Source organism: Bombus bifarius, unplaced genomic scaffold, assembly GCF_011952205.1.
Source record: "Bombus bifarius isolate JDL3187 unplaced genomic scaffold, Bbif_JDL3187 scf7180000007974, whole genome shotgun sequence".
Classification (NCBI taxonomy): domain Eukaryota; kingdom Metazoa; phylum Arthropoda; class Insecta; order Hymenoptera; family Apidae; genus Bombus; species Bombus bifarius.
Window position 1 is genome coordinate 2,066,743 of NW_022884360.1, and position 22,150 is coordinate 2,088,892.

A 22,150-nucleotide genomic window follows, 5' to 3' on the forward strand; every position below is an offset into this window, starting at 1 on the left:
GGCACGGTCATATTTGGTCATATGCATAAATTACGATAGCCTTTTCTTTACCAGTTTATTATTGGATAGTGGTAATCTAACTTTTATTCTATGTTTCAATAACAAAGTAGTAATACTTAAAAGAAATGAAAAGAAATTTATAATTAGATTATAATGTGCATGCAATATGCACACATTGCGTATAAATATAAATAATCATTATATATTACTATTATTTATTTATTTGTGAATAGAAGTGTAGGAACTGAGGGTATAAATCCAATATATACATACAATTATATATACATACATATTACGTATCACGTATATGTAAAGCAAAAAATAAATAAAAATAGAAGACAAAAAGGAAAAGTAAAAAAAAAGCAGTAATAGCTACATAATATATGCAACATAATGCTATAATTAAAACATAACTAAACTAAAACAATTAAAAATGCTATAATTAAAACATAATCTAAAAACATCTAAACAGTGCGTAAGTCTTAATATAAAGATTTCTTGAGATAATAAGTAGTGCTACAGAAAAAATCAATCTTATCCGTAAATGTATTGGCTAATATTTGATTAATTGAATTATTTAAACCATATTTAATTTTTACAGTAACATAATGAAATACGTTACTTTTTCTAGAAGCAACTATATTATTTTTATAGTATATATTATCGTTAAACTACGGATTTTTATGCAAATTCATATTTTTGAAAATATAATTAAAAAACAGAACTTCGATAGAAAAGTGTTGTACCTACTAAATATCACTACTATAGAAAGCATTATATATGGATATTTTACATATTTTTTCATGCTATGTGCGTTTTGTGTGACTTTGCACTTTCTAGTTTTCTATAAATGCGTAAAAATTCGCAGTTTAATTCTAATATTTGGTAGATGAAATAAATTCCTGTTTAAATTTCTATTTCTTTAATTCATAAAAATATAAAGATGCATAAAAATTCGTAGTCTATGATATACAGTGGTGTATGATTATATACATCTTGGAATAATATCATTTTAGAAATTCAATTTACGATATACTAGAAATTTTGGGAACTTAACATGTCCAAAGGAAATAATAAAGAAAAATAATATTTTTTCTTGTTGGATTTTCTACATCTTGCGGCATGCAATAGATTGAGAAAAAATTCAATTTTCTTGTCGACTGAATATCGATTTTCGAGATACAAAACCTCGAAACTCATTGATATTAGTGAAAAGTCGAACCACTTTTATTCAATTGAAATGTATTTATCTCCATTATTTGCTTTGTTCATAATGAGTTTGCAACGAATATGTTTATGCTAAGAGTATTTGAAGAACATGAATACGTTGACCTTCGCAATTAAAATTAGAATAATAAGAGATATCAATTCATCTTTACAGATGTACCATAGAAAATTCGAAAGAATTTTAATAACCTTATCTGACTTCTTACGTGTATAAAACACTCATTGAATTGAAATGTTTTATGCGGAAAGATAAAAACGATTATTTAGAAGTTAGTTTTACTTAGTATTTAACTATTTATTTATTTATTTAGTTATTTAACAAAGTTTTTAATATGATAAACTTGTCAACGAATATCTATTTGCACGTGAATCAATGTGCAGAGAGTTATCAAATACTTCAGATGTTCTCAATTATATTCAACGAATAGCACGTATTATTTTATTACATGAGACATGTTTCAATTTAATCGTCAATATGAACATCATAAAACATAAGATATGGTTTGTGATTATTATACTATTTAAAATATCTTAGAAGAAACGTCATTATCTGGTGTATAATAGCATAAAATAAATTTTATAAAAGGAAGTACTTAACATCTATTCTATTTTCCAGTATGGTGTCTGATTTTTTTTATCCTAATATGGGTGGTGTTGAGGAACATATCTTTAATTTGTCTCAATGTTTAATGGAGCTTGGACATAAAGTTGTAGTGCTTACTCATTCCTATGGCGATAGAATCGGAGTGCGTTATATGACAAATGGCCTAAAAGTAACGTACAGTATAAAGAATATTTGTAATTTGAAAGTATAAAGTCTATACAAAGAATGTTTATTAATGCTAAAAATATTTTATTTTTAAGGTATATTACATACCAGTAAAAGTATTCTACAATCAATGTGTTCTTCCAACAATGATTTGTTCTATCCCTCTCATTAGATATATCTTTCTAAGGGAAGAAATCCAAATAGTTCATGGCCATTCTGCATTCTCTGCTCTTGCTCACGAAGGGATGTTAATTGGCCGCTTGATGGGATTAAAAGTAAGTTGTTTGTTACTTAACGACAAAATATATGTTCATACAATACATTCTTCTTGTATGCTGGGATTTTAGACCATTTTCACAGATCATTCGCTTTTTGGTTTTGCGGATGCCTCTGCGATTTTAACAAATAAATTTTTAGAGATATCGTTAGCTGATTGCAACCATTGTATATGTGTATCACATACTGGGAAAGAGAATACAGTATTGAGGGCAAAGGTCTTAAAAGAGAAAGTTTCTGTTATCCCAAATGCAGTTGATACTACTTTATTTATGCCTGACATCAGTAAAAGAGATGATAATTTTAGTAAGTTCTTTTTTATTTTCATATTTATATTATGCCATAAAATTGATACATAATACTACTAACGTTATCTATTATTAATTGTAGTTACAATAGTCATAGTATCGCGACTAGTATATCGCAAAGGCGTCGATTTATTAGCTCGTATTATACCCGATCTTTGTAGTCGATACAAGAATGTGCAATTTCTAATTGCTGGAGATGGTCCCAAAAGATGGCTCATAGAAGAAGTACGAGAAAGAAACTTGTTACAACATAGGGTAACGTTGCTTGGAAGCTTAGAGCATTCTCAAATTAGACATGTATTGAATAAGGGTCATATATTCCTAAATACAAGTCTGACAGAAGCATATTGCATGGCAATTGTTGAAGCTGCATCATGCGGGTAAAACATTATCTTTCAATAACACTAAGACAGTTGTCACTGCTTATATTGATATAATATTTCCATTTATTATAGTTTACAAGTTGTTTCAACAAAAGTCGGTGGTATACCTGAAGTACTGCCACCTGATTTAATTTATTTAGTAGAACCCACAGTACCTGCTCTTATTAGTGGACTAGAATCTGCTATAGCAGATTATAAAGAAGGAAACACTAGATGTCCATTTGAAATGCATAGAAGGATAAGTTTATTTTATAACTGGTTTAATATTACTAAAAGGACTGAAATAGTTTACAATTTAGTAAAACAAGAAAATAAAAAGAATTTAGGTCAACAATTAGCAAGTTATGTTCAAAGTGGAGTATTAGCCTATTTACTTGTTGTATCATTGTGCTACATCATTTTACAAATTTTAGAAATCCTTGTACCGCAAAAGGTAAGTTAAAAGTTTGTAACAATTAACAATAATAACATAATAACAATAACAAATGTAATAATTTCTAGTACATTGATATTGCGAAAGATTATGCTGAAATTAACGTCACACAGCCTCGAGGAGACGAAAAAGAGGATTAATATTTTATTTCCAAGATGTACTATAAGGTGATATAAGCATTTTGATAGTATGTGTTTTATATACCAAATACATTCCTATCAGTACGATTTAAATATACTTTTTCGTGCAAGAGGTTCAACTATTCATAAAAATACTTCCTAACATTCTTTTGAGATAACATATTTTCATGTTGTATAAATATATATGTACAAAAACAGAAATACAGTGTCCAAAGTACAAATACAGTTGTTAAAAAAAAATTAAACTTATGTAAAATTATTTTATTATTTTCGTGTCAAACGTTGTTTTAATTATTATATGCTTTTACGTACATAATCTTTATGAATGATTGATGAATTTGCATAATATTATAATTTATAATCATACACACGCACATATACAGTGATTATTTACATATTAAAAATATATTGCACCAATTACTCCCTTTTTTACATCAGCTAAAATAATAGGGTCAAATTGAAAATATAATAATATTTATTTTATTATACGCTGTACGTTAGATACAATAATAATATTAATACAATATCTCAATTATCTGTTTTTTTCTATTTAATTATCCTTGTATTACTGTACATTTATCTATTTATACATAAATCTTTCATGTAAGAATCTATGATCTTCTAAAAATACTCTTCTCATATTGAAAGAAGACCAATGAGCCTTAATTAACAACCATCATAATATTAAGAGCGGTCAGATCTGTCGTAACATTTTCTGCTTGCTTACAGAGTATTCGTACCACTTTATGCAAAGATTAGTTCAATTATGAAAAACGAAAAAGAAGAAATCAATATTTTTTATACAGGTGCTAAAAGTTTTCTCCTTTAACTCCCTGCTAGAGGTGGGACAGTTCACATGTATACTTATAATTATAATTAAAACTTTACAAAAGATACTGGTTTCAGTTGTTGCATTAATTAAAATCTTACATAAAATTCCTTGTTAAATATTTATCATTAGATTGATTTCAATATTAATAAGAAGGCTATGCCGACGAGAGTGAGATCCACACGTAGGCACACGCAGTAATCAATCTGAAATTTCCTTATGTGCTATGTAAATTTTTCAAAATCGACAGTACACGTTCCTAACATTACATGAGCTTACTTTCATATTTTCTGGTGCAAAACAGGAAAATGGAAGATAGTTTATTTTCTTTATAAATCGTACAACATGCAAGTACTATTTTTATTCTTTGAAATATACCATTGTATTCAAAGTGTTAAGAAAGTACAAGAGCTTCTTTTTCTTTGCAATATTACTGCTTTGAAACATACAGTTTTCTTTTTAATAAGTCCTTTCGTTCATGGTTGCTTTATGTAAACAAAAGTTCGGAATAAGGAGTGATTGGCTCTACGTATAATATGCAATTCATTGTCCAAATTGTTCCTAATATTCAATCATTCAGTCAAAATATTATTAGTTCTTTATTCTTAAAAACGGTCATAAATTGATTAAAAAAAAGTCCTTCAATGTGTTAAACACAAGATTATTCTCTTAAAACATAATAAGCAAAACGTAATCCAAGGCGAAGTCGTATCGTTATCATGATGTTACGATAAAAAAAGAAATCCATAGGATTTATATTATCATACTTGGTGCATTCGATAATATTAATGTACTCCATCAATATCGTGCTTGATCGAAGTTCTTTTGATTACGATCACATATTAACAATTTATTTTTGCTTGCTGAACACCTTCATGAGCACATATTGCTTTCGACTGCGATGTTTCCGCGTGTACGAGTTATCGATCGGCATAATTTCTTTACTTACGGCGATGAAAGTGAAATATTACAAAATGTGTTAATGCAATATATGTATGTAGTATGTATACATACATATACATATATATAATACATATAATCATTCATTTATTTATATTTATATGCATACCATGTAAATAAGAGATGAGTTTGTCTTGTTTTAAGAAGTATCTTTCTTTGAGTAGTATGTACAATTGGGTTTTCTTTCGGAGTGTCTTTCAGTTCCGTTTAAAAAGGAAATAATGCCACGCTATAACGGTATCTAAGGCTCCCATTAATGTACGAGTAAAGGATACGAGAGATAAGATCCTTACACGCATAATCATAGAAAAATCTTATATACTTTTAACGAAGTACTCGTAACGGGTTCCTTAGAACTTATTTGGCATCTACAATAAATAAATAACAAACCATTTGTTGGGCCAAGCGTTGCACAATTTCCATAATACAGTTAAAGTTGTCAGAATTAATTCAAACACCTTCTCCATAATCGCGATCACCTACATTGATTCGATCAGGGGCTGCGGTTACGCTAAAGCCAAGAATTCTATTATCAACTTTGTACATTTTTCCCTTCTTTGGCTTCTTTGACTTTCCCTGAAAGATTATATTAAGCACTTAGGCGCTTGTAAAACATATCATCAATCATTACCAGTTTTTATTACATCTACTCAAGATACCTTTACTTCCTGAAATTCCGTGGGTGCATTAGGATTAACAGCAGGCGCTGGTTTGCACAAGTCATCCGCTTGTGCTTGAGGTCGTTGGGCCGATCGCCATTTACTACGTTTTTCTAAAAATTGCTTTGCGAATTCTGAACTTTGTTTGTTATCGCCAAGATAATCTCGAACATATTCTTTTACTTCGTATGCAGACTCAATGTCTCGCAAAAATCCAACAAACGTGGGGACTGTGTACACGCAAAATTTACTAATTAAACCATTTATAAACAGAACAAAAATACGTACGTGAAAGAGTCTCTACTTACTGTCTACAGACACCTGTAAACCACTTAGGGCTTTGTTGCACCATTGTGTGAAATCATCTGTCTTGGCAGTGTTTTGTTCAAATAATTTCTTAACCAATTCCTCTTCTCGTTTATTCTTACTCTTATTTGTTTTATTACTTTGTTGCTGTTGTTGATTGGCAGTAAGAGCTTTTACTGTAGTAGTCTGTTTAACAGATTGCTTTACGGCCGTAGGTTTAATTGGCGTAGGATCGTCCCAAAAACCACTGGTACCACTATTATTCGACCAAACTTGATTATTATTAGAGCTACTTGAATTGGCCCAATTCAAACACTGAGAAGCAGCACCCCATATTCCAGCGTTTTTCAGTACGTTCATTGATTCTTTCTGTCCTGCCTTCTCTTGGCGTTCCCTTTCTTGCTGCTAAAGTGTCAGCAATAACAATCAGTAAGATATGATTATCATTTAACAATTGTATTTCTTTTCTTCACTTTTATAGGAATGTAAAAAAGTTCATGAATTTAACAACAAAATCTCAAGACAAATGAAAAAATATATCAAAATTAATATACGATAGCATAAGACATGGAAAAAGTAATAAGTACCTTTACCTTGGCGATCCTTTCTTGCTCTTCCTGTTGAATCTGTGCGAGACTCTTTACTGGTACAGATTTTGTAGAAGCTGTAGCCTTCTCTGCCCATTTAAATTGCAATCTTTTAGAAGAGTCCATTACTGATGCTTCTTGAGCTGTTTCTATGGCTTTCTGTTGTGCTAATTGTTGCTGCATCATTTGTTGAAATCGTTGTTCTTCCTGAACAAACATTTATAGCTATTAGTATATAGTTTCTACAGGAATGATAATACTTTCTTAAAAATTTCGAAGTATACCGCTTTCTTTTCTCGTTCGAGTCTTTGAATTTCAGCAAGTGAAGCAGCAGGAGTAGCTGGAGCTGGTGCACGAGGCGCCTGTGCCCATGGCGCTTTACTTCGTTCTTGTAATCTACGGAGTGCATCCGCTTCCCGCCGTCTCTGTTCTGCTCGCCGAGCTTGTTCTTCAGCTTCAGCCTGCTTACGTGCCTCTGCCTCTTTTCTACGATAGAAAAAGTAGAGAAATAGGTTTTATTAACTCCTTTTTTTCAAATAATTAATATTTCACAAATACATAATTATTTGCAAAATATACCGCATTCTTTCCTCTTCTTGCTTTTTTTGTTCCTCTTCCAGCTTTTTCCTTTTTTCTTCTTCCTTCTTTTGCTTTTCTTCCTGCTTTCTAAGTTCCTCCTTTTTTTTCTTTTCTTCCTCTTGTTTTTTCCTTAAATTTTCTTCTTCCTGCTTTCGCTTCTCTTCTCGTTTTTTCTCTTCCTCCTTACGCTTTTTCTCTTCTTTTTTCTTTCTTTCTTCCTCTTGTTTACGCTTCTCTTCTTCTTTCCGTTTTTTTTCTTCTTCTTTTTTCTTTCTCTCTTCATCTTTTCGCTTCGCTTCTTCTGCCTGCTTGGCCTGTTCTTCCTTTTTTCTTTTCGCATTTTCTTCGTCAGCTTGTCGTTGTAATTCCTCTTGCTTTCGAAGTTCTTCTTTTTTCCTATCTTCTTGTAATCGAAGATTTTGTTCTTCCTATGACACAATAATAACTTTCAGTTTTTAATTATATTCTAAGCGATAAAGTAATCTAAATTTTGAAACTGTAATTACCAATATCTGCTGTTCAGTCTTTATTTCTTTAGTATGCAGATCCCATAATGATGTAGGTAACTGGCCTGGAGGTACTGCTGGTATCGGTCCAACCTGAACAGTATGTAATATATTGACTGTATTTATAAACCTATATCTTTCTGAATGGAAATTTATACAAAGTAATACATACTTGCGCTAACCAACTCTGTGCATTAAATTGTGGATTTATTTGTGGCGGGGGTTGTGGCCAGACGGTATCGATATGAGGTGTTTGTGGATGGCCATTTGCATTAACATTAAGTTGACGTAACAAAGATTTTATGGGATTGTCCTCTTGCGTTGCAGCTGACGTTGAATTTATGCTTGATTGTTGAAGTCCCGATATATTTTGCATACCACCCATCTGCTGTATAAGTTGTTGTATAGGATCGACTGTAGGTGGATGCGCTGTTGTACTTGAATGTGGATTTGACGTTAAATGAGTTTCTGGTTGCGTTTTAGCCTGAGGAACAAAAGATTACAGAAATTTAATATCACAATTTTTTATAAGTATATATTCTAGATGAGATAAATTGGTACCTGTTGCATTTGAGTGAAAAGTTGCATAACTGGATTTGAAGCTTGTGACGGAAGATGAGGTACGAATGGATTTGTAGAGATTGGCATCTCTGGAATCTCTGAGTCATGAAAAACATATTGAAAAATCAATTGGTTTTGTTCTATAGGACTTAACGTTGCCCAATGCTCAGACTGAGAAAGTTTTGCTATAGCCGATGTCCGCATTTGTCTTAAAAGTAATTGTTGATTTTGTATCAATCGCATGTGTTGATACTGAAGTAGAAGAATTGGATCTTCTATACCAGATTTTGATAATGCAGTCATACCAGCTGGCACTGTGTTAGGAACAGATGGTATTACCTGATCCGTTAACTAAAAGAAACAAATGAAAAAAATCTTTTTCTATATGCATTTTCCTTAACACTAAAACATTTGTTATCTTCCAAAAGATTACAAAAAGATCTTGTACCTTTAAGGGAGGAATGGGAGGTCCAGGTATAAACGGTATTCTGCCACACATCTTCATTAAGTCTCCTAAAGTGCTATACCGTTCGTCACAAGTTCTTCTTACCATTAATCCTGCTGTGAAGTAACCAGCTTTACACCATTCTGCCATTTCACTGGCTAAGAATGGACCTTGAACTTCACCCTGTGGATCACGGTAAAACCATTTCTCCTGTCCATTTGTGGATGAAACTGTAGAAGATTGGTTACCAATAGAAGGCGGTATACTAGCAGTCTTCTCTCTATGATTTTCTTCATCTGCCATCAATTTTGCAACTAATGCGTCCGCTTCTTCCTTCATTCTGTCTAAATCATCTTCCGACTTATGCCTTACGTTATCCATTTCCGCGCTATGTACGACCCTTTGAGATTCCGTTTGCACCGGAACTTGTCTTTTCGCAGTAGTAGGAATCGGATCCAACTTTGTTTCCGTTTCAATATCTTCTTTTTTCTTTTCTTTAGTTGGAGATTTATTGGTTCCTGAATCGGACGATGGCATTTTTTCAGTCTTCGTATGCTCCGTACTTGTTGCTACTGTATTTCTTTTTTGTGAAGTTTCAGATGATGTTGACGTCAAAGTTTTAGTAACAGTATTATCCGTTAAAACTGTAATGGGCAGTTTCGTTGGAGAGCTGCTTCTCCTTTCTTTCTCGATGCATTCATTTTTATCATCGAGCGGATGTAAGGACTTTGGTCGTTCTTTACTAACTGAACTAATTCCACTATTGGAATTGCGACCCGCTGTTTGTCCCTGAGTTGAACTATAAGATAAAGGTTTGCTACTAGGTTTTTTAATATTAGTAGCGCTTCCTTCGGAAACACGCCGAGTCCTTGATTCTTGAGTACCACCTGCACTAATCACTCCATCTTCATCATCATCTGAATACATTCCACCGTGAAAAGCACCTGAAGCATCGAAACTTCCTCCACTTTCGCTAGGATTTTCAGTAGCCCTAGAATGAATTTCAATCATTAAACATGATTAAAATATATTTAATTTCCTAGTTATATTAGTGATAAAAACAATTAGAAAGTCACCATTCGGGAAGATTGTCATGATTATTATCATGATGATTTGAATCCCAAGAGCGCGTTGTACGAGGGGGCGGATGATGACTTGAATCATGTGTAACTCTATGACTACCACGATGTTCCCATCTACTACCACTACTTCGTCCTTCTTCTCCATCTCCTTCATTTCTTTCTAATCTATCTCTATCCATACTCCCACTTTCGCGCCAACTACTCCTACCTAAAATACAAATTGATTATTACATAAGCAATATTCTTTACTTAATTATACATATGCAGAACTGAAGATACACGTTTATATACCCCATTTCCGCCAACCGTCATCGTCTTCTGTACCACCACGATGACGCCGCCAATTACTTTCCATAAGAGAACTACCACTAGCCCCACGACTTAATTCTTTTCTAGGACTAGTAGAACCATTCCATTCACCTGGATCTGAGGCTCCATTTCTTTCTGACCAACCACGTTCACTTTGCGACCTATCAAATGGGCGATTTCTTCCCTAGATATCAAAATATATTCACTGATCAATTAAAAGAATAATTCTTCTTTTACTGAAAATCTTTTCTATAGAATGAAACAAACTACATACTTGAAATGGTTGACTGTCAATTCGTGATCCATCTCCTGAATCATCGAAACCAACGCCACGGGAATAATGAGAAGAATACAAGCTACCTCTTCCACTTCTTCCACGTCCTCCACGATCTACACTTCCACCTCTTCCTCGACCGCCATTAGTTATTCCTCCGTTCCACATCCGCTAAAAAGATTGTATGATAATGCAATGAATATATTTTTAATTTACCAAATAATTTAATATTTAATATTAATATCTAAGAAATGTATATACTATATATATGTCAATAAATGAGAGGTAACATTTTAATTTGTAATGGATACAAAATTGAAAGAAGATATAACATAGAATGATAATAAACTAGTAATGATTATGTAAAATATACAACAGGTAGGAGAGTGCTATGAAGAACTGGCACAAGGGCTCCAGTGTGTTATATTTTTAGATTCAAACTAACTTGAGGCAGTACACAATATAGGATGTATTAAGAATATATATAAATCGCTAAATACACAATATTAATTAGCATTCTAAATAACAATTAATGCATGTGCAATCATAATATTGCAAAGTATGATAGAATAACAATCATATATAAAAAAAAGTTATTTTCTTGATACATCTACTTATTATAACTAAATTACTTATCATAAATAAATATAAATATCCTTTAAATTTCAATATAAATATCAAATTTGTGAATGCAAGAAAAGAATACATGGTTAATTACCGTTTCATCTTCTGTCATTTGTATAAGAGCCAAAGGAAGTTGAGTTTTCTCAACATATAATGATGAGAAATTTGTCAATGGTTCAGGAGGTTTACAATTACGGTCAAACAGGATCAACATTTCTTCTCGCCCGTATCTATGTTCAGCTAATTGATAACGTGGAGTTGTTAAACTTGTAGTACCTCCACCACCACCGCTACTATTGCAAGTATCTCCAGACAAATTGCGTAACCTATATGTTCATCATAACAAGTAAAATGTATAAGCAAAGAAATACACTGAATTAATAATTGTATTATATATATAAAACATTACAAACCATTCTGGACCAAATTTCATAGAATCCGTCATGATGATCTATTTGCTGAAGACATAATATTTTATCATAGAATAGAGTTTTCGAAAGATTATTATCATGTTGGGAATTATATTTCTAAACTCACATGTAAATTAGTTAGAAAAATATAGTAGTAAAAATAATATGTATGATTAACAAATATTTAGCTTTTCTGTCTTAAGAAATGACACCAATAGAAAACACAATGATGTGGGAAAATATTACCTGTATCAAGCATGTCTTATGACAATAATCACAGATATTCAAGATAAACCTAATTGGTATAATTATAGCAAATTGTATCGACAATCGTTACCTGTTGCTCGACGAAAATCGCGCAACCACGATGATCAATAATAATTACAACGATATAAATTTAATGTTATCATGAAAGGCATAGAACTGAGATATATAAAAAGTATGAAGTAAAAGTGAGCGAAGGTAGGAGAGGACGGCAGACGATGGCAAAGTATTCATAAAAGTTGTGATTCTTTTGAAAATCAACCAATACCTAACAATGATTATTTTAAACAACAATGTAGAAGAAGGTGTAAATATCCTATGAACATTCCAGTTTAGTGAAAATAGTACGCATTTATTTACGATATGTTCTTAAACAGACTGATTTCCGTGAGCCCAGGTGGCAACATTAACCAAACTTTTTCCGCTCATGAATGTCATAAAAGTCCATAAGTGGCCAATCTATTTCGACTAAATATCATACTGGCAATCCCGATTATTCGTAGTGCAACGAATATGAAAAAGATCGTATGATGAACGCGAAAAATACCTCACTGATCTTCGAAATTACTGAGGGCAGCGATACAACACACCAATATGGCTGATAGTTTTTTTAGAATAAAGCGCATGCGGAGTTGCTGGTATACCTGATGTATTGAAAAGTTACTAGCGACATATGCTATTTTTTTAATCACTATCAGCTGAAGATATTTTTTTGATATGTATGTATCTTTATGATCTTAGAATTAACTTTCTAACTAATCGGTACGTTAGAAGCAAAGAAATTTTTTGTATTCGTTAATGTTTCCTTCTTATTGTCGTTTATTTTTGATAAATTAAATTTTAACGACCTCATTTTGAGATTTAAATTTCCAAAATTCAATGTCATCAAATACTGAAGTGTTATAGATATTTATGTTATAATATACGTATACAATAAAAAGATATTGAAATTAATTTTTCGGATAGAGTATAATATATTTAAATTTCCTAGTCATTTTAAAACTATCATGTATGACCCTCAAGCTACATTACTTTTACAGTTTTATGTCTTTTGTTGTAGCATGTCGCTTAATTTTTATAAAAATTGTACAATGATATACTGCATATTAGAAATTCATTCTATATATGTGAAAGAATATTAAATAAATAAAGATTTTTCATGAATAAAAATAGATAAAGTAGGACTCTACTGAATCAAACAAAATAATGTGGTTTTTTAACTATAATGCCATATTCTGCAACTGCCGGGGTCAGATCTTCCATGGTAAGAGTATAACGTCGATCTTTTCCTTTCGTTTTTGTATTCTGATTGGCTCCACGTGTTTTACAGTGTTGCAGTGCATCGTTTGCTATTTCAGATATAAATTTTTGTGCAGCTAGTGAAACCAATCTCACTCTAAAATCGTTATACACATATTTATGAAACAGTAATCATTAAAGTTTCATTTATATATTAATCAAGCTTTTTGCAAATTACTTACATTCTGGGATCTGTCGTATTAAAACCAGCAGTATGTAAATAATATTCACTAACAGCGTCCGGTACCTGTTAAAAGAATCATTTGATATTACCAATTATACTATTAATAATAATGAAGAAACTACGATTATAATGTTTCATTTGCTTACTGTTGGCGTATAATCTTCGAGTTGTAGTAAAAAATCCGAAAGGGGTTGTCCAGCAGTTTTTGTTTCTTCATTTGCTGTGTACATAGGTGGTGTATCCCTTCCAAAATCTTCTGCCATTTTAATTTATCTTTTCCTATATGATATCAAAACATTACGTAGAAAAAATTTGACTTAGAATAACATTCATAAACAAATAATTTTTCATACTACAAAATTGAAATGATTTATAGGGTATAAATTATAACCTCCGACAATAAAGGTATCAAAATTTCTTTCAGTAAATGTTTCAAGTTCTTTTAGACAAAAATCTTTTGCTTGACTCTTCTAAGTATTAATGGAAAAAGATATTCTTGAAATAACGGCAGAACATACCTAAAATATTAGCGTTCTGTCCGTGAATATATGTTAAAGGAATCTACATGCATATAAACAAAGAACGAGTACTTGAGAATTCTCTAAACCGGAAGGAAGCCTAGGGAATAAACGTAGGGCCTAAGGAATAAATGTCAAGAGAATATATCGATCGATTACTCGCATTTAATTCAAATAGTGCAAGTAGTTATTTATTTTTCATATGATTTTTTTCTTTTTATACAATCATAATAAGTAAACGGTAATATTTAATGCAAGAAAATGCTTAAAACATACTTGAGATTTAACTATTAACATAATAAATATAATAGTAGAATATAAATAAATCATGTTGGTAGTGGGTTTTTTAATGTCAATGTTGGAATCCAAGAATCTTTCTTCAAGTTCTCATACTTAAGTTTATTTAGTAACATACTTTGTATAACCTGTTCAGCAGTATGAGTCAGACCATAATAATCCACAAACATACCATCTGGATCAACGAGATATATGATTATCGTATGATCAACCTAGAATATGACAGAAATAAAGTGATTTTATATTCAAAGACAGAATTTAAGCGACTTATAAGGAAGATAAATGACTAACAATATAGTCTGAATCTTGATCCTTGGGCCCATTGCTGTAGTATACTCTATAAGCTTTGCATACTTTAGCAACTTGTTCTTTGGTTCCAGTAAGGCCAAGAATTTTGTCAGAAAATTCTTTAACATATTTGCCTACAACTTCTGGCGTATCTCTGTCAGGATCCACAGAAATAAATATAGGCTGAACTTTTGTATTATGCTGGGTCTCTAAAAAAGTAATTTAATATAAAAGATGAGACATATACATTTTTTACATATTGTCATTTAAACCTACCCAACTTATCAACAATTTCTGTCAGTTTTTCAAGTTCATCAGGACATATGTCAGGGCAATGCGTAAAACCAAAGTATATTAAAACCCACTGTCCTAAAAAATCATCTGACTTCCATACTTGTCCTTTAGAATCAACTAATTCAAATTTTCCACCAATTGCTGCCTTGCCTAGCTCACGTCTTCTCTCACGTTCTATTTCTTTATCTTTTGATTCTTGAAGATAATACATATACATTAAAAGAACTGCACATCCTATGCTCGTAACTGCTACACTTTTCCATGTGATAACACTGTTTCTAAAGATGGATTGTTTTTTACTTGATAATGAGCGTATTTCATTGGATTTATGTAAAGGTGTAAAAATATTTATGGTTCTAACTTGCGGATAACATTGCCAAAAATTTGGTGAATGTCGAAATGTAATTGTCTGTAAATAATATTAATTTTATTATTTTGTGTTTGTTTTGTTCTTTTATGAAAGTAATCCCATTTGAGTACAATTATTTCGAATAACAATTACTTACACTTCTAAAAGCTTGATTCGAACATTTTAAAAGAAGAAGATTTTTTAAACAAGACATTGTTATTTGTTGCACACAATTAGTTTGATCGATTTAAAATCATGAATAGGTTATGTTTCCATTGTATGTTATCGCACCTGACTTTATATAGACTATTTCAAATACTCGTTTCTTCTTTTTCCGGAAATGATTTAATTAATTAATGGGTTATATAAAAAATGAATCCTGATACATTATAGAAATTGATGATAAAATTTATTATTAGAAAATTGTTGAATTAACAAGTATTTTTTTACTCGAACCTTTTTTTATTTTTTTTAGTATTTTGTATATAATAAATATTCTATTAAAATAACTTGTCTTTTCTACATAAATGAGCTTGTTCTTATAAAAAGGCGCACTGTTCTTGACGAAGTATTATCAAATTTTCTTCGAAATTTAGGCCAGTATTTCGAGTACAATATTTCCATCTAAATATGCAAATAAAGCGTTAATTAAAGATTAATTAGTTTTAGATAACTAGCATTTACGTACTTGTTGCCTTTTCTATCCTCAAGAGTAAGAGTGTCTATTAACAACATATCCGAGTTAGAAATTATAGTCGCATCTTCGTTTTTTTCATTCTTATCTTTTTGGTACCAAATACGTGCTTCTATCGTTGATCGGTTTTTCGATAAAAATTGAAATTCTGCTGCACCAATATCGTAGAATGTCGTCGATTTATTTCTTCGAGTAGGTATCCTTGAACACATAATATTTCGTCAAAGTTATTTATAGATACATATATGGAATAAAATTTCCAAGTGTATCGCAATAGTAATGATAAATTTTTTACGAACCAAGATCGCGTATTAGCGTTATTAAAGTATATCTTACGTGCATCGAAACTTGAAATTTATTGTTGAATCACGTTCCACAATCTTTAAGAATAACATTCCTGATGTCTTTGTCGCCGTTTCTGAAATTGTCACCGATGCTCTCAAAGGCTGGCCTAATAAGAACAAACAAATAAAAAACGAGTTGCAAATATTTTACATACAAGTTGACTTTACCACAAAATGGTTCTTGATCTCTCGTGGGCAAATAATAAATTCCTAAAGGACCGCGATTAGCTCGGTAGCCCATTTCTTGGGACCATAGCGTAGATTCCATAGGAAAACACATTCCATTCGTATACGAGATCGTTCCTTGGGGACAAGGCCAAGCAATAAATTTACAAGATTCATTCGTTGTACGTATGCTTTCCAAAAAATATGCCCAAGCTCTTAAATGACTACAAGCGATCTCTTTCGTTAACATATCCTCTGAAACATTATTATTTTTACAATTCAAAAAATTTCAAATAACTTGGATCGCGTCGGTCAACAAACATCTAATCACGTACCTTTCAAATGGCTAACAACAACAGAATTCTTCACATCCTTGCAACCTGGCTGCTCTCTACCGCCGTTTGGAAAGAAATCGATATGACCAAGTGGCTTTAAAAGACCAAATCCATCTGCAAAGTCCTGGGATCCATCCGTATGAATCACATCTACTAACCGAGCATCGGTAGCATCTAATTTCCTGGACTTCTCTCTAACCAAATGATTTCTGAAAAAGGGTGACGCAGGATCTAGGCCTGTTATACGACCTAGAAGAATACTTTTCTTCTTGAGGATCTCTGAGGCACAGCCAGCCACATGAGCTCCGAGACTAAAGCCAATCACGTGAATGTTTTCAGCAAGAGTACCCAAATTAACAGCGTCTAAAAGGACTAGACCTAATTGCCGTCCTACGAGTTCCGTGTTCGCCACTGCTGCTGAATAGGTCGTTGCTGCTCCTCTTGTCCAATCAAGCACCAAGATGTTCGTATCTTCCTAATGGATATGCCACCATTTATCTACGTAAGTTGTTCTGATAAACGAATTCTCTATCGATCGACAATAGACATTCGCTTCTTGTTAATTACCAAGTCCAGAAGAGCCTGTACCAAAAGAACCGCACCAATATCGCTACCGCTTCCTTTATAGCCGTGTATTACGACTTTCAGAGGTTTCGTCGAATCAAATTCTGATTGAAGAATGGATTTCAAATCATCACCATATTGAAGGCTTTTAGGGGATTCTCGTCTAGAGCGAGTGTACAATAAAAATCTCGTTTGAATTATGCTAGGATGCTCCGGCGGCCTTTTCAACGTTAAACGGGGCGGTGGATCCGCAAAGCAGCCAACTGATTCTGCAATTTCCACTTCTTTTATATTTCTTACTTAATTGGACGAATACTGCTTCTTATGCTATACATACCAAAGCAAATTTTCGTTTTCAAATGTCCAAGACCAACTCTTATTCGCCGCACCATCGCTCGACTCCTTCCAGGGAATCTTGCTGGGTAAAGAAGAAAATTTAGTTTCTCAGTGACAATCAACTATTCTTATCTTCATTAAAAGCTTGCTTACCAGCACGATTAACTTCGACGATCCAAAGAACAAGAAGCATTAAAATGACGAAGCGTATCACTAACGCGAGTTGCATCTTTCATTTGTTCTCTTCGAATCTTGGTCGCATCCGATGGAGGCTATTAGCTATTTTCCTTTTCCTCTTTCTCCTATATTTGTTCGTCACTCCCCTTCTTCTCTTAGGCTACTAACGCGATTCTCTATTTAATCTTCTCTATTCTACCTACAATGGAAAACTAAAGCGCAGTACAAATGGTTGGATGAATTTTTTCCACCTTACTATTATAGCAAAAGTACCATCCTTTTGCGCAATCGATTTTCCGCTAGCGAGCACGCGACAACCAGTTTACTTCCTATCTCACTGAATTTATATCTGTTGTTGTATGAATTATTATTTATTAAATAAGGATTAAATGGAGGATCAAACTACATATAGCTATTCATAATCGTCGCTCTACTTGCGGTTGGTACGTTCTGATAGCAAAGCGAATTACTTTAACAATTCTTAGTTCACCTTAGAACAGTAGAATGTGTTAAATACGTCAAATGATAGGTATCAATGGAATTTGGAAAGAAATATGCGTTGAACCAAATGCTCGGCTCACATACTTTCTTCCAAGTCACAACGATTATGACCTTCTTTTTCACCATCCAATATGACGCAATATTTCCAACTTTTCTCGTGTGCAAATAACGGTTTCTTCTGCATATAGAGACGTTCTACTTTCACTCGAACGATTTCACTAAAATTGTTGCGGGCAGACAAATGAAGAGTCAACTTGTTAATGTACAATCCTCGTTTACAGAAATCTATTATTGCGATGAAAATTATATAATTTTATGTTATATTATATCAATTTTATAATTATAACTATATACGTACGTACGTAATATGGTTTATCACTTCATAGTAAAAGCCTATTGAGAGAAGTTTCGAAACTGGGACGAGATTTTGTAGCGAAGCTCTGATGTTCAGGAAGTCGAGAGTCGCGGACTGTCTTTTACTGAAGATCTGTTAAACCGGACGAACGAGTTTCACGATTGTATTTTAAAAAATAAGCTTATCAGCGAAGATTTGCCAAGTATCTTCCGTTTATAAAATTAAACTGCAGCAATTCCTTCTTATGCATGCCTAAATATTGCTCAGTAATGAAGTTACCTAAATATCATCTTGCAAAAAAAGAGAAAGCAATCAGACTGCATTTTTTCTATCCTAAATACCTTATTATGTAGTTAGGCATCCTTTAAATCTGTAACAAGTACAGTGGATCACAAAGTATTCGAGCACTTACCAGAGAAAATATTTAGACAACAATAAGTAATAACTCAAAAGTTTTTTCTACTACTTATTTTTCTACTTATCTGTACATGTATAGTATAGTGAAACGTAATGTAACACATTTTTGTTGGTCTTTGTACATTTACTGAAAATATAGAGTTTAGAAATTGAAATTGTAAAGTGTTCGAATCTTCTTGTGATCGATTGTATACATATACAGAAAAATTTCTAAAAATGTTCCTATATTTTTATGAATAGTGAGATAAGAAGTATACTCATTCTTCACAGTGTATCAGCGTAGATATCTTCACAGTGTATGAATTGATACATATCAGAATTTTTCATACGTCAAAAGTTGTAACACCTGCAACATTTATTGATATTTTTCATTGGTTGTTTACTTGTGTTTATCTTTAAATCAAGTAACTGATCAAAGTCGCAAATCAAAAATCAAAAATCATTGTTTTTCATCAGCTACTGTCTGCATATACCTATTCCCTTTCTGCCTGAAAAAGAGAGAAATCCGAAGATCTATAACAACAAAAATTAGATATAAATCATATCTCGTAATATCAATAAAAGATTTATCTTCGTAGCGATTTAATAGCCAAGTGGTTTATATATGTAGACAACATTTTGATCTGATACTCGATAACTGATAACAACTTAATGCGCTACTTTGTTTGCACAAATACATCTGGCAATGATTCTTTATATAAGTCTATGAAACAATTCGAATTGTTTGAAGACGTACTGCCCACGATGATGTTCAAGATATGTATTTTATATTGCGCGTTGCCGGTGATTTTAGGAGGGCCATTTACAGGACAACAGCATGAACCAGATCACATCACTAATACCGAATCTGAGTTTAATGTTCTAACTCCTGTAAGTAAATTTTACTGAGATCTTCATATAATTCCTAGTATTTACGTTGAAATAAGAGTCAGCATTTCTGCAGAAAGAACTCGCAGAAAAAGCGGGATACATAGCCGAAACTCATCGAGTCGTCACAGAGGATCGGTATATTTTGCAACTGGATAGAATCGTAGGATCGGACAAAATACCTCCATCTGACGATAAGATAGCTGTATTATTTGTCCATGGTGTTTTTGATTGCTCGGCTTCGTGGCTTTTGTCAGGTCCTAAAAAGAGTTTAGGTATTATCAATTTACTATTCGTCTATAGAATAAACTTTTTTAAGTGCTATAATTTGTTTTTTCTTTTCTTTCTTTTTTTTTTTTTTTTTAAGAAAGTCATCGATTTTTGGAATAGATTTACATTTCCAAGGAAAAACAAATTTACGTTAATTTTAATCCTTTGCACTTGGCTGTTGTCCTTGAAGGGACACAAAGAGAATACTGGTGATTATATAGCACAAACTCCACACAAGGTCCAAATTTTTAAAAAATATATGTTCCCTTCGCATTGTACGAAAAGAACAAATAAAAATAATTGAAGAATATGCCGAGTGCAAAGGGTTAAATGATATCCGATTAATATTTTTCTCCAAATTTTAGGTTTCATATTAGCAGATTGGGGATACGATGTATGGTTGGGTAATGTGCGTGGCAACAGGTACTCACAAAACCACTTGGATTGGACTGTTTCAGAGCCAGATTTTTGGATGTTCAGGTATAATTGGAATAATCGTTCGTTAAAATGCATTTTGGCAATCGATACGATTGCCGCACCGTTACTTCCTGATAATACAACGATTGATACTTTCGTACAGTTGGCATGAAATTGGAGTGTACGATCTGCCAGCGATGATCGACCATATCCTCACTCAAACAAAAAAAGAGAAAATCTTCATCATATCACATAGCCAGGGTGGTACGTCGTTCTTTGTAATGGCTAGCGAACGGCCAGAGTATCAAGAGAAGATTATCGCTTCTTTTGCTTTGGGTCCAGCAGTCTTCATGTCCAGGACAAAAAGTCCTCTATTCCGTGTTTTGGCTCCTTTTTCCAACGATATCAATGTACGCTTTAGGAGCTGCATTTACTAATTTTCATATCAAATCAAACGATGCTGAATTTTTCTCATCTTTGGTCTCTTTTTTTTTTTACAGTTCATAACAGATTTGATAGGCATGTATGAATTCACACCATCGGATAAACTCATACAGATGCTTGGAACAATTGTGTGTGATAAAGAAGCACTTTTGCAACCAATATGTAAAAACATCGTATTCCTGTGTGCTGGCTTCAGTAAAGAACTTAATACGGTAATCATATGCATGTGCATTCAATGTAATCACTATACATATACAATAGTTTTAACTTGATTCTAATTCATAGACTCTATTGCCTGTTATTGTGCAATATGATCCTGCTGGTTCATCTGTTAGACAAATCGTACATTATGGACAATTGATTAGTTCAGGTTGATATTTAATAATATAATTTTATAAAATGTACAACCTTTTGCTTTTTCCAAATTACATCTTTTCTTCTCACAGGCAAGTTCCGGAAATTTGACTACGGCCTTGTCGGCAACATGAAAAGATACGGTACGATACATCCTCCTGATTATAATTTGGCCAACGTTAAGCTACCAGTGTATTTGCATTATAGTGCCAGTGATATGTATGTCGATGTTCAGGTTCGTATGCTGTTTATCGCGCTGCTTCAGTTTCTACTGAATTCTTCAAGTTTCTCTTCCCTGTTGATATCTTTACAGGACTTGCATCAATTGTACAGAGCACTACCCAATGCTCAGAAATTGTTAGTTCCATCCGACAGCTTTGGGCATATTGATTTCTTATGGGGCAAGCATGTAGATGCTTGGGTATACAATGAAATTTTAAGTCTCATGGAAACTCACAAAAAATGAATATTATTGGACTATGAAGTGCAAATTATGTTAATAAAAACATGACTGACCATAAATTTGTATATTGTACCATAAATAAAATCAACGGCTTTGTCATTATTCAAAAATCAGATCAACATTCTAATCAGAAAAGTATTGAATGAATCTATTCAGTGTATAAGAACCATATTATGTGATTATAAGAATGATTAAGACATCAATTATTAATTTTATCTTGTAATTATCTTATATTCTTTACATGTGTAATCCATTAAACGATCATAGATCAGCAAGAATATACATAT

General features: G+C 32.4%; 6 protein-coding genes across 14 annotated transcripts; 2 read left to right on the forward strand and 4 right to left on the reverse strand.

Moving 5' to 3' along the window:
• Window positions 1-53: 53 nt before the first annotated feature.
• On the forward strand, window positions 54-3,795 carry LOC117217002 (N-acetylglucosaminyl-phosphatidylinositol biosynthetic protein). 6 transcript variants are annotated; one of them, XM_033464251.1, is made up of 8 exons: window positions 1,511-1,728; window positions 1,844-2,000; window positions 2,092-2,271; window positions 2,344-2,578; window positions 2,663-2,960; window positions 3,036-3,396; window positions 3,465-3,563; window positions 3,647-3,795. In XM_033464251.1, exons 1-7 carry the CDS (start codon window positions 1,601-1,603, stop codon window positions 3,534-3,536), a joined length of 1,431 nt encoding a protein of 476 aa, XP_033320142.1. In that variant the 5' UTR covers window positions 1,511-1,600; the 3' UTR covers window positions 3,537-3,563; window positions 3,647-3,795. The 6 variants fall into 6 exon arrangements, with proteins under 6 accessions (XP_033320145.1, XP_033320144.1, XP_033320143.1 ...); XM_033464254.1 differs by lacking the exon at window positions 1,511-1,728 and adding an exon at window positions 54-71 and having other exon boundaries at window positions 3,465-3,795; XM_033464253.1 differs by lacking the exon at window positions 1,511-1,728 and adding an exon at window positions 446-475 and having other exon boundaries at window positions 3,465-3,795.
• An 869-nt stretch (window positions 3,796-4,664) lies between these two features.
• On the reverse strand, window positions 4,665-12,571 carry LOC117216998 (GRB10-interacting GYF protein 2-like). Of its 3 annotated transcripts, none has more exons than XM_033464236.1 (16): window positions 12,479-12,571; window positions 11,671-11,715; window positions 11,352-11,583; window positions 10,634-10,804; window positions 10,342-10,543; window positions 10,045-10,258; window positions 8,972-9,959; window positions 8,524-8,874; window positions 8,135-8,446; window positions 7,963-8,055; window positions 7,457-7,884; window positions 7,162-7,363; window positions 6,884-7,084; window positions 6,293-6,695; window positions 5,985-6,214; window positions 4,665-5,901 (listed from the first exon to the last, which is right to left on the reverse strand). In XM_033464236.1, the coding sequence occupies exons 2-16, from the start codon at window positions 11,700-11,702 to the stop codon at window positions 5,776-5,778; spliced, it is 4,185 nt and encodes a 1,394-aa protein (XP_033320127.1). In that variant the 5' UTR covers window positions 11,703-11,715; window positions 12,479-12,571; the 3' UTR covers window positions 4,665-5,775. The 3 variants fall into 3 exon arrangements, with proteins under 3 accessions (XP_033320127.1, XP_033320125.1, XP_033320126.1); XM_033464234.1 differs by having other exon boundaries at window positions 6,878-7,084; XM_033464235.1 differs by lacking the exon at window positions 12,479-12,571 and adding an exon at window positions 12,005-12,029 and having other exon boundaries at window positions 6,878-7,084.
• Window positions 12,572-12,826: 255 nt separating this feature from the next.
• On the reverse strand, window positions 12,827-14,036 carry LOC117217007 (transcription initiation factor TFIID subunit 10-like). The gene is made up of 4 exons (XM_033464263.1): window positions 13,933-14,036; window positions 13,561-13,693; window positions 13,413-13,477; window positions 12,827-13,327 (listed from the first exon to the last, which is right to left on the reverse strand). Exons 2-4 carry the CDS (start codon window positions 13,675-13,677, stop codon window positions 13,126-13,128), a joined length of 384 nt encoding a protein of 127 aa, XP_033320154.1. The 5' UTR covers window positions 13,678-13,693; window positions 13,933-14,036; the 3' UTR covers window positions 12,827-13,125.
• Window positions 14,037-14,096: 60 nt separating this feature from the next.
• Window positions 14,097-15,467, reverse strand: LOC117217004 (protein SCO2 homolog, mitochondrial). The gene is made up of 4 exons (XM_033464257.1): window positions 15,318-15,467; window positions 14,794-15,220; window positions 14,521-14,726; window positions 14,097-14,441 (listed from the first exon to the last, which is right to left on the reverse strand). The coding sequence occupies exons 1-4, from the start codon at window positions 15,372-15,374 to the stop codon at window positions 14,259-14,261; spliced, it is 873 nt and encodes a 290-aa protein (XP_033320148.1). The 5' UTR covers window positions 15,375-15,467; the 3' UTR covers window positions 14,097-14,258.
• A 123-nt stretch (window positions 15,468-15,590) lies between these two features.
• On the reverse strand, window positions 15,591-19,026 carry LOC117217000 (pancreatic triacylglycerol lipase-like). 2 transcript variants are annotated; one of them, XM_033464238.1, is made up of 9 exons: window positions 18,635-19,026; window positions 17,752-18,561; window positions 17,600-17,680; window positions 17,266-17,531; window positions 16,699-17,173; window positions 16,367-16,618; window positions 16,191-16,305; window positions 15,849-16,055; window positions 15,700-15,784 (listed from the first exon to the last, which is right to left on the reverse strand). In XM_033464238.1, exons 2-9 carry the CDS (start codon window positions 17,825-17,827, stop codon window positions 15,700-15,702), a joined length of 1,557 nt encoding a protein of 518 aa, XP_033320129.1. In that variant the 5' UTR covers window positions 17,828-18,561; window positions 18,635-19,026. The 2 variants fall into 2 exon arrangements, with proteins under 2 accessions (XP_033320130.1, XP_033320129.1); XM_033464239.1 differs by lacking the exon at window positions 18,635-19,026 and having other exon boundaries at window positions 15,591-15,784; window positions 17,752-17,827.
• Window positions 19,027-19,625: 599 nt separating this feature from the next.
• LOC117217008 (lipase 3-like) lies at window positions 19,626-21,922 on the forward strand. The gene is made up of 8 exons (XM_033464264.1): window positions 19,626-19,918; window positions 19,992-20,190; window positions 20,551-20,665; window positions 20,766-21,012; window positions 21,103-21,258; window positions 21,332-21,416; window positions 21,493-21,635; window positions 21,714-21,922. Exons 1-8 carry the CDS (start codon window positions 19,700-19,702, stop codon window positions 21,864-21,866), a joined length of 1,317 nt encoding a protein of 438 aa, XP_033320155.1. The 5' UTR covers window positions 19,626-19,699; the 3' UTR covers window positions 21,867-21,922.
• The last annotated feature ends 228 nt before the right edge of the window (window positions 21,923-22,150 follow it).

Excerpts from the sequence above, each read along its gene's own strand:
- LOC117217008 (XM_033464264.1), top strand. The coding sequence starts at position 19,700 with ATGCGCTACTTTGTTTGCACAAATACATCTGGCAATGATTCTTTATAT. Across the intron at positions 20,666-20,765 it reads CCAGATTTTTGGATGTTCAG|TTGGCATGAAATTGGAGTGT; the intron begins GTATAATTGGAA and ends ACTTTCGTACAG. Across the intron at positions 21,259-21,331 it reads TCAGTAAAGAACTTAATACG|ACTCTATTGCCTGTTATTGT; the intron begins GTAATCATATGC and ends TCTAATTCATAG.
- LOC117217007 (XM_033464263.1), bottom strand. The coding sequence starts at position 13,677 with ATGGCAGAAGATTTTGGAAGGGATACACCACCTATGTACACAGCAAAT. Across the intron at positions 13,478-13,560 it reads TCGAAGATTATACGCCAACA|GTACCGGACGCTGTTAGTGA; the intron begins GTAAGCAAATGA and ends TTCTTTTAACAG. Across the intron at positions 13,328-13,412 it reads AATACGACAGATCCCAGAAT|AGTGAGATTGGTTTCACTAG; the intron begins GTAAGTAATTTG and ends TAACGATTTTAG.
- LOC117217004 (XM_033464257.1), bottom strand. The coding sequence starts at position 15,374 with ATGTCTTGTTTAAAAAATCTTCTTCTTTTAAAATGTTCGAATCAAGCT. Across the intron at positions 15,221-15,317 it reads CGAATCAAGCTTTTAGAAGT|ACAATTACATTTCGACATTC; the intron begins GTAAGTAATTGT and ends TATTATTTACAG. Across the intron at positions 14,727-14,793 it reads AGAAATTGTTGATAAGTTGG|AGACCCAGCATAATACAAAA; the intron begins GTAGGTTTAAAT and ends TTACTTTTTTAG.
- LOC117216998 (XM_033464234.1), bottom strand. The coding sequence starts at position 11,702 with ATGACGGATTCTATGAAATTTGGTCCAGAATG. Across the intron at positions 8,875-8,971 it reads CTCCCATTCCTCCCTTAAAG|TTAACGGATCAGGTAATACC; the intron begins GTACAAGATCTT and ends TGTTTCTTTTAG. Across the intron at positions 8,447-8,523 it reads TTTTCACTCAAATGCAACAG|GCTAAAACGCAACCAGAAAC; the intron begins GTACCAATTTAT and ends TTTGTTCCTCAG.
- LOC117217002 (XM_033464249.1), top strand. The coding sequence starts at position 1,601 with ATGTGCAGAGAGTTATCAAATACTTCAGATGTTCTCAATTATATTCAA. Across the intron at positions 2,001-2,091 it reads ATATGACAAATGGCCTAAAA|GTATATTACATACCAGTAAA; the intron begins GTAACGTACAGT and ends TTTATTTTTAAG. Across the intron at positions 2,961-3,035 it reads GTTGAAGCTGCATCATGCGG|TTTACAAGTTGTTTCAACAA; the intron begins GTAAAACATTAT and ends CATTTATTATAG.
- LOC117217000 (XM_033464239.1), bottom strand. The coding sequence starts at position 17,827 with ATGCAACTCGCGTTAGTGATACGCTTCGTCATTTTAATGCTTCTTGTT. Across the intron at positions 17,532-17,599 it reads GAAAACGAAAATTTGCTTTG|AATCAGTTGGCTGCTTTGCG; the intron begins GTATGTATAGCA and ends TGGAAATTGCAG. Across the intron at positions 17,174-17,265 it reads TACAGGCTCTTCTGGACTTG|GAAGATACGAACATCTTGGT; the intron begins GTAATTAACAAG and ends CATATCCATTAG.